The 12635-nt window shown below is 35.7% G+C and overlaps 1 protein-coding gene across 3 annotated transcripts in view; it reads left to right on the top strand.

Moving 5' to 3' along the window:
• DENND4C (DENN/MADD domain containing 4C) overlaps positions 1–12635 on the top strand; it is a 90411-nt gene that overhangs the window by 39549 nt on the left and 38227 nt on the right. For all 3 annotated transcript variants that reach the window (XM_006764926.2, XM_015564730.1, XM_015564731.1), the window contains 4 exons: positions 2272–2478; positions 8125–8253; positions 8429–8573; positions 8897–9043. In XM_006764926.2, coding sequence (XP_006764989.1) covers positions 2272–2478; positions 8125–8253; positions 8429–8573; positions 8897–9043 — 628 coding nt within the window. The remainder of the gene's footprint in view (positions 1–2271; positions 2479–8124; positions 8254–8428; positions 8574–8896; positions 9044–12635) is intronic.

Genomic DNA, 12635 nt, shown 5'->3' on the forward strand with positions numbered 1-12635 from the left:
AGAATCATAAATGGTCTCTTGCATTTGGCTGCTTTCACTTAGCATAATGTGTTTATGGCTCATCCATATTATAGCATATGTTAGTACTTCATTTTTGTGACAAAATCATATAATGTGGTGTGTATATACCACATTTTATTTATCCATTCATGGACATGTGAGTGGTTCCTACTTTTTGGCTATTGTGCATAGTGCTGCTATGAACATTTGTGTTTTCACTTCTCTTGGGTATATGCCTAGAAGTGGAATTGCTGTGTCATATGGTAAATCTGTTTAACTTTTTGAGGAACTGTCAGACTGTTTTCCACAGTGGCTACACCATTTTTCATTTCCCACCAGCAGTATATGAGAGTTCCAATTTCACTACATCCTTGTCAGTTCTTATTATTATCTGTCTTTTTTATTATAGCATTCTAGTTGGTGTGAAGTGATGTGATTTTGATTTGCATTTCCCTCATGGTTAATGAAAATGTACTTTATACTGCATACTATGTTCAAAAGGGAGTGCGAGTGTATTAACTTAGAACATCTTGCTTTAATACCACATCTGATTTAAGTTTAAAGAGTTAAAACTATAGTTAGTTGTGAATTAAAATTAAACATCTTTTATACATATACTGACATTTTGGGAGTCTACAAAACATGGAACATTTCAAAACGAAATTCTTAGTTCAGGTTTTACCAATCCTATACAATAAAAGGCCAGCAACCATAACGGCGTCATGACCATAATGACCATTGACCAGTTGCTATGAGGTGCACTGACCACCTCTCGGTCCCGTCCCGCCCCCCCCCGTGGTGGGTCGGGACTGGGGACTGTTGAGCAGCGACGGGTGGTGTACATCCAGTGGCGAGCATTGCGGGGTGGGGAGTGTTGCAGAGCTTCACGGGGCGGGGAGCTTCGCGGAGCATTGTGGGGCGTCATGGGGAGTTGTGGGGCAGGGAGCTTCGTGGAGCATCCCGGGGTGGCAGAGGCAAGTGTCGTGGAGCTTCGCGGGGTGGTGGAGGTGAGCATTGAGGAGCTTTGCGGCGTGGTGGGTGTCATGGGGCGGTGCAGAGCAGCGGACATGGCCCTGACCGAAGACTAGGCTTAGGGACCCTACTTGTGCGTGATTTCATGCTCTGGGCCTCTAGTTCTTATATAATCCCCCAAATCTGAGATTAACCTGAGGTGTTCCTTAATTTCATATAGTACACATTTCTCTCAATGTTGTCAGAAGGGAATTTTTTTTACCCTACCAGCTTACTAAAGGCAAGTTTTTAAAATGGGAAAATTTTGTTACTGTTTTTTTTTTTCCTGTTTTTGTTTTTTTATTTTGTTTGTTTTGTTACTAAATCTTTAAATCTCATCTTCATCATCTTTTTCTTTTTTCCAGGCTAGCTGGAAGGAACTGTATTTTCAAATATGTCTTTAAGTCTTGTACAAATACAGATCATGAGAAAATTAATACACCAGGATATTTTTTTTTTAGAACACATCCCAGTAGAGGGATCTTTAGTGCAAGGCACACTAGAGCAGTTTAATTTATCTGGAAGGCTCTATAGTATCTAGCGTTAAAGCTCCGCAGGTGATATATATATATGTATTTTTTTTATTGATTTCAGAGAGGAACTGAGCCAAATCAACTAGGGCTCAGTGGTGATTTTGATACCTATTCTCTCTTCCATTCAAATCAGAATGAAAATCAGAGGTTGAAAACATGACTATTGAACAGTTAGGTAGGAAGGTCAGTGATCTTTCTCACACTATGTTGACTTCAAAGGAGTAGGGCTTTTTATGTAATCACTCAGTGAAGGAATTAACACAGACTGTAGTGAGTGAGGTTAAAGTGGAAATCTTGGCAGGAAATAGGGCATTTTCACTTTTTAGCAGGGAGAAGAGTGAGAAGACTAACTTTTCAAAAATGATTTTGAAGAACTTATAAGCTATCAATGGTTAAATTCTTTCATCCATCAAACATAAGTGCCTTCTATGTGAAGGGCACCTAATTAATCATTATATTATAAAAATATGAATGATCTCTGCTTTTAAGGAATTTCTAGTGTATTATGTTCACCAACAAATAGTTACAGTACAATATAAAATGCTTCTGTAGGTGAATGTTGAAAGACCATGTGGCATTAAGTAGGAAGCCACTCACAAAGGTAAAACTATGAAATGCTTGATTTTAGAGTAAAATTTGACATTATATTCTTTTTTTCCCTTTCCTTTTCACTTTCCCCATCATAATAAATTTTAGTAAATACCATAATGTTTTATTCTCTTTCTAGGAGATAAAAACAGCTCATAAGTTGGCGAAGAGATGTTATACAAATCCACCACAATGGGCCAAGTGTCTCTTCAGTCATTGTTTCAGTTTGTGGTTTATTTGTCTCCCAGCCTATGTTAGAGTTTCTCATCCTAAGGTCAGAGCACTTCAGCAGGCATATGATGTACTTATTAAGATGAGGAAAACAGACGTGGATCCACTAGATGAGGCAAGTATAATGAATTGAGAATGTTACTAAGTTAAATTTTATTTTTGTATTTTTAAGAAAAGTTATTTCTCAGTTGCTTTAAAGTGTCCTCAGGTATTTTCATTATAAGCAGGAAAGGTAAAACATTTACTCTGTTTCATAGAGATAGTACTTATTATTTATTTTAAAATATAATTATTTTCAAAATTACTGCTTTGGAATGAAGCTGAGACTTATTATTTAGACCAGATTGTCCTTGATAAATAGAAAATAATATTTATTTCATTTTACTTTTGATATAACTTTGTTAGGAAGCAAATAGGGAGTAGGCTTTCCACTAGGACCTATGTGCTAGGGTGCATTATAAAATCAATTTGTGTTTCAGATTATGTATCTGAAATGTAGTTCCAAGTTTCTCAATCTTGGTACCACTGACATTTAAAATTTTTTTTATTTATTAGAGAGAGTTGTTATTCCACTTATTTATGCATCTCTTGGTTGATTCTTGTGTGAGTCCTGGCCTGGGATCAAATCTGTAACCTTGGTGTATCAGGATGACACTAACCAATTGAACCACCCAGCAGGGCACTAATGACATTTTGACCTGCATAATTATTTATTCTGGGGGCCTGCCTTGGCCTGTCTTGCACATTGTTGGATGTTTACCAGCATACCTACTAGATGCTAGTAGCAAACCCTTCCTGCCAGGGCAATCAGAAATGTCTCAGACATTGCCAAGTGTCTCCCCTGGAGGACAAAATTGCCCCACTGGTATTGGTAATAATAGTACCTTCCTCATAAGTTTAGTTTGAGGGTTAAATCAGTTAATGTACATAATGTGCCTAGAATAGTACCTGGCTCCTATAAGCACTGAGTGAATGATGTGTTACATGTTTTACATACAATCTCTCTCTTTAAAAAAAATTTTTTTAAATTGATTTTGGAGAGAGGAAGGGAGAAAGAGAGAGAGATGGAAACATCAATGATGACAATCATTGATTGGCTGCCTCCTGCATGCCCCCTACTGGGTATCGAGCCCACAACCTAGGTATGTCCCCTTCCAGGAATCAAACCACGAACTCCTGGTTCGTGGGTTGATGCACAACCACTGGGCGGGCGACACTGGCCAGGCCATACAATCTCTCTCTTAAGCTTTAGAAGCATCCTAAGAGATAGTTGAAGAAGCTGAGTCACTTATTTAGTCTTTCTCTGTTCTCTTTTCCCTTTAAAATTATTTTTAGTGTTAAGATAATTATAAATGATATGTAGAACCAGATTAGAATTTAAAATGAAGTTGAAATAAAAGTTCAGTAATAGATGTCTGGGAAGAAGGAGAGAAAGAGTGAGAGCACAAGGATAGAAGAGAAATGGGATTGAACAGAGCACATTATAGCTTGAGCGATAGCTATTTTTTTTTTCTTTAAAATATAAAGATCTGAAACTATTACAGCATTTACAGTATTAAGATTTGATAATGCTGTGAGCATACTAAAACTCATTTTTCTCTATTATCTGTATATTTATAAAAGCTTTTAAAATAAAAAGATGTAAAGCAAGTATTAATATCCATTCTCATATTTGATTACATTTCCTCTCATCTAATGTTTATAAAACGATTTGGAAATTAAAAGTATTTGACCATAGCCTTGACCGAGTAGCTTAGTTGGTTAGAATGCTGTACCAATACGCCAAATTTGCAGGTTCAATCATGGTCAGGGCACATACAAGAAGTAATCAATGAATGCATAAGTAAGTGGAATAACAACTAAAAGAATTTTCATGTACTTGATCAGAATCAGTGCTTTGTATTTCATACATTTTAGTGTTTTTAAAAATTCTGGTAATTTTTATATCTAAGAAGCATTTCAAGATGTTTTAAGTTTTTTGGAAAGTATACATTTAAAGTGTTTTAAAGTATTCTGTAAATATTATGTTATTGTACTCTAAATTGAAAGCATAATTCTTGATTATTTCTTTGATAAGTTATAAGTTCACAAGACATATCAGAATTGCCTAAAAACGATTTTCTTCCAAAGGTATTAAAGTTCTATGGTAGTCTCTGGTACAAATAATGATGTTCTCTTATTTTCTAACATGCAGCAATTAGAACCAGTAAGCTAAGAAATTTTTTCTATTTCAACAATAAACAGCATGATAGGTTTAAAATTTCAAGGTTGATTTCTTCTATTTCAACTTCTAACAAGTTATATCGAGAGATTTGTAGTGTGCTGAAGTAATTGCATCTTTACTGCTGGAAGAAATGTTTGTTTAATACTTAAGAATGCATATTTGATGCATTTTATCTGTTTATTGATTACACATAGAATAGCACATTAAAGTTTTTACAGTATTTTCATGTATATTATTTCCTTTGGTATTCCCAGCAACTCTGTGGGGCAGTTTATATATTAGCTACGTTTTAAAAAGATAGAAATTTGGCCCTAGCCAGTTTGGCTCAGTGGATAGAACACCAGCCTGTGGACTGAAGGGTTCAGGGTTCTATTTCGATCAAGGGCACATGCCCTGGGTGCGGACTCGATCCTCAGTAGGGGGCGTGCAGGAGGCAGCCGATCAATGATCTCTCCCATCATTGATATTTCTCTCTCTCTCTCCCTCTCCTTTCCTCTCTGAAATCAATAGAAATACCTTTTTTTAAAAAAGAATGATACTGTGCCTTATTCATCTTAAAAAATAATAATAAATTACAGTTTCTCCCCTCCCCTCACCTTATCCAAGGATATTTTTCCCATTATTTTTTATTTTATTTTATTTTTTTAGAGAGAGAGAGAATGGTACGGGTGAGGGGGGAGGGGGAGAGAAAAAGAAACATCAATTGGTTGCTTCCCACATGCACCCTGAACAAGGCTGGGATGGAACCTGCAACCAAAGTACTTGCCCTTGACCGGAATTGAACCCGAGACCCTCAGTCCACAGGCTGATGCTCTAATCATTGAGAAAAACTGGCTCGGGCCCCTCTGTTTAATTTATAAGCGTAATGTTTTAATTTGACAGCTTTGTGCTCTACATTTTATGTTTGTAAAAGTTGTAATAACCTAGATTTTATCATAAAACTTTAGAAGACCCAGAAATAGCACATGCCATTGAGGCTGAATTAAAATTAAAATGCATAATGCATTTTGCTTTTTATACTATTTACTGAATTTTAAATGAAAATGAAATATTTGTGTCATGCTTATTTCTATATTGTCTCATTAGTCTAACAGATATTTTTGAGTAACCATCCCAGACCTTAATGGCTTAAAAGAGCTATTTTATTAAGTCATAATTTTTTTGGCCAAGAACCTAGGAAATATTCTGTGTGATTTTTCTGTTCCATATTGCTTTGACTGGAATCACTTGGTTATAACCAGTTGCTTGCTGGTGTGGCCTGGAGGGTCCCAGACAACTTAACTCAAATGCTTGCCAGGTACCTTGGCAAGTTTGACTGGAAGGCTGGGCTCAGGTGGGACCCTCTCCCTCCACATAGTCTCAGGACCTCCCCATGTGGTATTTGGGCTTTTTCCATGATAGCTTAGAGAGCTCCAAGGGCATTTGTTTCAAGAGAGAGGAAGTAGAAACTGGCAGTTTCTTAAGTTTTAACCCTGGAAACTAGTACAGTGTCACTTCAACTGAATTCTTGTAGTCATACAACAGAATTAAGCCCTTCCCCCTCAATTCAAAGGGAGGGACATAGACCTTTCAATGTGAGGAGTAGCAGAGTTGTTCGCCATCTTTCTCTACCACAGATATCCAGAATATAATCATGTTGTAGGCAACAAAATACTGCAGTTGGCAATTATATCTCTGGTGTTATTACTATTTATTTAATTTGGTGCCTGTGTCTTACACAAGTATACCTAGAAGGTTAGGGGAACACTCTGCAGATATCGAATAAATTCATCATCTAGAATCATTTTAGAAAATTCAGATTAATCCCAATTTGATATAGAAAATGATTTTCTTAGAGTTGAATAGGACTTTAAGATATTTTAATATAACTTTAACCTAAAACTGAGATGCTCTAGAAATTTTGTAATATATGGGATCTTGCCTATGTTTGAATTGGCCCTACTTGTTATAAAGTGTGTCTGTTTTGCCCTGACCAGTGTTCACAATGGTTAGAGCGTTAGCCCTGGTCAAGGGCACATACCTGGGTTGCAGGTTCGATCCCTGGCCCCAGTTGAGGGTACATGTGGGAGGCAACCAATCAATGTGTTTCTGGGTCAGGTTCGATCCCTGGCCCCAGTTGAGGGTACATGTGGGAGGCAACCAATCAATGTGTTTCTCTCACATCGATGTTTCTCTTGTCCTCCTTTCCACTTTCTCTCTTTAAAAAAATGGCAAAAATATCCTCTGTTGATTAACAAAAATAAATAAATAAAGTGTGTGTGTTTTATGATGAGCTCAGTTCCACCTCTATAGCTTTTTGGAGTTGCACAAACTGTTTACTCCTTCTTTTATGTGACAATTCTTCAGATATCTGAAGTACTCTCTGATGTCACATTCTTCTTCATTCTTTCATACATCTCACCTAGTTCCTTCAGTTGTTCCTAATTCATGTAGTTTCATAAAACATCTTTAACCTGATCATGTATAGAGTATCTCTGACAGTTTCTGACATTCTGCTCCTAAGTTATACCGTGCATTTGTAGCTTCATAGTACTCATCCTAATGATGCTCTGCCTCTTCAGCTCTCTTTTCACATTTCATCTGTTCTCTTGAATATAATTCCTTCCTCAAAATTTGCTTTCTCCTTTAGTAGAAAGAGCAACTTAGCTTAATGGTACAGTTGTTAAGCAACTCTGTCACAAACAGAGCACATTTTATGAGTCTCAAGAAGAATATCTCCTATGTGTACATACCCTTATTCTAGTCACAAATTTGTGTGTCATCCTTGCGCAGGGCAGGGACCGCCATGCTTATTTTAATTTTAGTATATGTGCTGCTGAAGCGAGCACTCCTTATTCTCAGAATAAACTATTTATTTATTATAAATAAGTTTGTGACTGGCCTGTCACTGTTTGTGTAAACTGGCTCACCTCTTAGCCAAGGATCATTGAGATTCCTGTTTCATTCTTCATGTTTTCTGCCATCATGTTTTAATATATAAGATTATAACTTTTAGAGGAGTAACCAATTGACTTGTCCTCTTATGATGAAATCTGGACCCCCTTGGTAAACACATGCCAAGAAAAGCCTTTGCTAATTATAGTTGTGTTTCTATCTTTTTTCACGTACTTTTTAAAGACATGGTTTTACAGAATTCTTTTTATTATATTGGCATCCTAGAGAATGCTGTCTTTAATTCCTTTTGCACAGGATATAAAACATTATTTAGGAGAGAGCTATTTTAATCATACTTTATTTTAAAAACGAATTTTTTAAATTATGGAGAATAATAGTCATTCTCTTTGTGCATACTTAGTTACTGAAACAAATGGCACACATGCACATAGATCTTAAGTTCAACAGTCAGTAATCCTGGTACTTCTATTAATGAATGAGCTTTACAAATAATTTACCGAGACACTCAAACCACAACAATAGAAAAAGTAGTGCTTAATAACTTTGAGAAGAAGAATTGGGTAAATCATTTAAAAGTCTCTACAAGTCACGGATGGACTGTGTGCTAACTACTACTAATGCTTTGATGTTATTTTTTGCTAGGTGTGCTATCGAGTAGTAATGCAGCTTTGTGGACTTTGGGGCCATCCTGTTTTAGCAGTCAGAGTCTTATTTGAAATGAAAACTGCTAACATAAAGCCAAATGCTATTACTTATGGTTATTATAATAAGGTAAGTAGGATTGACATTGGGCAATGTATGCTCCTTATTAAGACTGATAATTTTTTAATACCTTCTTTTAGAGGGTTTGGGGTATAATTTTTATATATGTACTATATATGTATGTATATTTTCAAAAGTCAAATATTTCTAATAACTATTACTTTTACCTTTATTTTACTTTTAGGTAGTTTTGGAGAGCCCGTGGCCTAGCAGTACCCGCAGTGGTATCTTCTTATGGACGAAGGTACGGAATGTGGTACGTGGCTTGGCACAATTTAGACAGCCGCTTAAAAAATCCGTGCAAAAGTCACAGGTCTCCTCAATATCAGGTAATACATGTGATTGGAAAGATACTGTCTTGCTGAACCATAAGCTTCATAGTTTTATGAATTTTAATTATATGAAGTCTAATTTAATTATATGAAGTATAATTTCTGTGGTTTGAAGTATAATTATATGAAGTAGAAAACGTAAATCAAATTCTAGTTGATAATTTTATATATAACTAAAGATATATTACCTTAGCCCAAAATTCACCCCACACCCCCATATTTAGAAAGTGTTCTGCAACTTTAAATGAACTATGGGTCATTGATGTTTAGTTTGATACTGTCTGCATGAATTTTTGAACTGCTGTTGTCCTTATCTTTAGCTCCTCAGAATGCCACAGGTGGAAGTGATGGGGACACGGTGAGCCACGGTAGCGTGGATAGTTCTAATGATGCTAACAATGGGGAGCACACAGTCTTCGTCAGAGATTTAATCAGTCTTGATTCCATTGATAATCACTCTAGCACAGGTACTAAATCTGGATTTACTAACCCTTCACTTAATCTCATGTTAAGTCTTTCCTTTTTTAAAAAGCTTTTACACCCCTCTCGAGTTTGGGTAATAATGAGCTTTATGTACTTTTAAAATACTGTTCTCGTATATAAATAAAGGAAGGAATTATACCTTTGATTGTTGTTCACTTCTCTCTATTTCCTGTAGTTAACTTTGGAGTGCTGTGCAAAAGGCTCTAGGCATGGAACTTCTCTGTATTTGTTCATCATTCGTTTGTGAAAGTAGATGATATAATTGTTAGTGAATGTGCAATGAGGAACTTGAATGTTAATGACAAAACTTGCAAATCTTTTTTTGAGATTATGAATATTAAAGAGGAAAGAATAATTTGCACACCATGAGAAAAAGTCTTTTCTGCGTAGTCATTACTTAAATGACACTTTTAAAAATCTGAGAAATTACTGAAGCTACTTTTACATACAAATCTATGGGCATAACCTCTGTCCTCTGAAGGTAGAATTAAGCATAATTAAAGGAGCACATTGAGCAGATATATATGTGTTGCACATCATTCTTCTTATTTGTTCTTTTTTGTTGTTAATATCTCAAGCTTTTCTTTAAAAAGAATTCTAATTCCTGTGCTTCATTTGATATCTTGAATCAATGACTGAAGTTTCCTTTCTCTGCTCTTTGTTGCTTTGCTTTTTGCTCTGTGCTGTTTCTTGGTACTGCATTTGTCCTTGGCTGTCATGGTGTGGGGGTTCAGACAGACTTGTATGACGTGAAGCTATGGATACACGTGTGCGTTAATTCTACTCTTGAATATTAACCACTTCAGGTAATTTCCCATTTATTAGGTTAAATTTTGCTGACATGCAAGGGTTGGGAGAGACCTTTTGTATTTTAAATTTTATTACCAGTGGAAAACAATTATAGTTTTTTGGGCTTTTTCTCCTTCAGATAAGTGTACTCATATATGTACTACTGAAAATATTCAACTAAAATTTGATGATCAATTTGCAAACTTAGTGTTATCTTATTTGTAAATACACTGTACCTTACTATAATTCTTATTTTGTGGTTGGTTTATAGCATTATTGTGTCCAATAGTTTTATAGTCATTAAAGCTTTCAGTGTTCCACCTGTTGAGGTGGTTTTTGCTTGCTAAAACTGATCTGAATTCTTTTTTTTAAATTTTATCTTTATTGTTGCAAGTATTACAAATGCTCCCCCCCTTTTCCTCCATTGACCCCTGCCCATTCCTGTCCCCACCCCAGGCTTTCATCCAACTATTGTCTGTGTCCATGGGTTATGCATAAATGCATACAAGTTCATTAGTTGATCTCTTAAAATTTCAATGAGGTAGAAAAACAGTTTAGAAGATGATATAAACATTTTAAAGCTCTGACTTGATAAAACAGGTCTGAACCAACAATTGAACAATACACACTAAAACTAAAAAGAAAAAAATTAGTTAATTTGAAAAATGTGAACCCCGGTTACTTTTAAATCAACTAGTGCTGTTATCCTGTGTGTGTGTATGTGTAAGTGAGATCACGAGATACTTGTCTTTCTCTGACTGGCTTATTTTGCTTAGCATAATACTCTTCTGGTCCTTCCATGCTGTCTCAAAGGGTAAAAGATCCTTTTTTTTGCTGCCCAGTATTCCATGGTATAAATGTACCCCAGTTTCTTTTATCCTTTCATCTACTGAGGGGCACTAGGGCTGTTTACAGATCTTAGCTATTGTAAATAACCCTGCTATGAACATAGGGGGGTTTAATCCTTTCTGATTGGTGTTTCAGGCTTCTTCAGATCTATTCCTAGAAGTGGGATCACTAGGTCAAATGGCAGTTCCATTTTTAATTTTTTGAGGAAACTCCACACTATTTTCCATAGTGGCTGAACCCGTCTGCATTCCCACCAGCAGTTTACTAGGGTTCCTTTTTCGCCACATCCTCAACAGCACTTGCCATTTGTTGATTTATTGATGGTAGCCATTCTGGCAGATGTGAGGTGGTACCTAATTGTTGTTTTAGTTTGCATCTTTCTGATGATTAGTGACTGAGCATTTTTTCATATGTCTCTTGGCCATTTGTATGTCCTCTTTGGAGAAATGTCTATTTAGGTCTTCTGCTCATATTTTGATGGGATTGTTTGTCTTCCTTTTGTTGAGTTGTATGATTACTTTATATATTTTGGAGATTAAGCCCTTATCAGATATTGGCAAATATGTTCTCCCATACAGTGGGTTTTCTTTTCATTTTGATGCTGATTTCTTTTGCTTTGTAGAAGCTTTTTATTTTGATGTAGTGCCATTTGTTTCTTCTTTCCTTTGTTTCTCTTGCCCTAGGCATTGTATCAGTGTAAATTTTACTACGTGAGATGTCTGATATTTTGTTTCCTATGTTTTCTTCAAGGATTTTTAAAATATATATATTTTATTGATTTTTTTTATAGAGAGGAAGGGAGAGGGATAGATTTTCTTTGCATAATGAGTCAACATGAAACTGAGATAAAAGATTTTTTCTAAAGTAGGGAAGTATTATAAATCAGGCTGGAGTGACACAGTTATAGAGAGATTTCATTAAAATCCATTTCATTAAATATAATTGAGATTTCCATTTGCATTGCAATGGCGTGTCTTTCCATTGAGCCAAACCGGTTAGGGCTCTTCAAGGATTTTTATGGTTTCACGATTCACATATAAATATTTTATTCATTTTTAGTTTATTGTTATGTATGGTATAAGTTGGTGGTCCGGTTTCATTTATTTACATGTAGCTGTCCAGTTATTCCAATACCATTTATTAAGAGACTGTCTTTACTTCATTGTATGCTCTTGCCTCTTTTATCAAAGATTATTTGGGCATAATGGCTTGGGTAGATATCTGGGTTCTCTGCTCTGCCCATTGATCTACATGCCTATTCTTGTAGCAGTACCAGGCTGTTTTGATTGATATGAATTCGTATATGAAAAACTACCTGCATAGTTACAGAAGCATGTATGAATCATTGAAAGTCAACATAAGTATAAGTAACAATCCTCTTTGTAATTTAACTTTCTTTTATCAAGTAGGAAATTTTATGAGACTTTCATTTTAAAGCCACCTTATTTTATTTCCTCCTGTATGTTTTCTAATACTTATAAATGAGATGGATTTCACGTATGAAATACCAAGAAAATAATGTGGTATGAAATCATTTCACCAGGAATAATAATAACAATAATAATTACTCTCCTTATTCCTCTAAATTTTTTTCATTTGATTTTTTTTGCATTTAAAGCTACTTAATTTTTTAAATTAAATCTTTATTGTTCAGATTATTACATTTGTTCCTCTTTCCCCCCACCCATAGCTCCCCTCCACCCAGCCACCCCACCCTCTGCCCTCACTCCCCACCCACTGACCTCATCCATAGGTGCACGATTTTTGTCCAGTCTCTTCCTGCATCCCCCTCACCCCTTTACCCCTGAGAATTGTCAGTCCACCTCCTTTCTATGTCCCTGATTCTATTATATTCACCAGTTTATTCTGTTTATCAGATTTTTTATTCACTTGATTTTTAGATTCACTTGTTGGTAGATAGGTATTGGTTGTCACTTA

This window comes from Myotis davidii, unplaced genomic scaffold, assembly GCF_000327345.1.
Source record: "Myotis davidii unplaced genomic scaffold, ASM32734v1 scaffold197, whole genome shotgun sequence".
Taxonomy (NCBI): Eukaryota; Metazoa; Chordata; class Mammalia; order Chiroptera; family Vespertilionidae; genus Myotis; species Myotis davidii.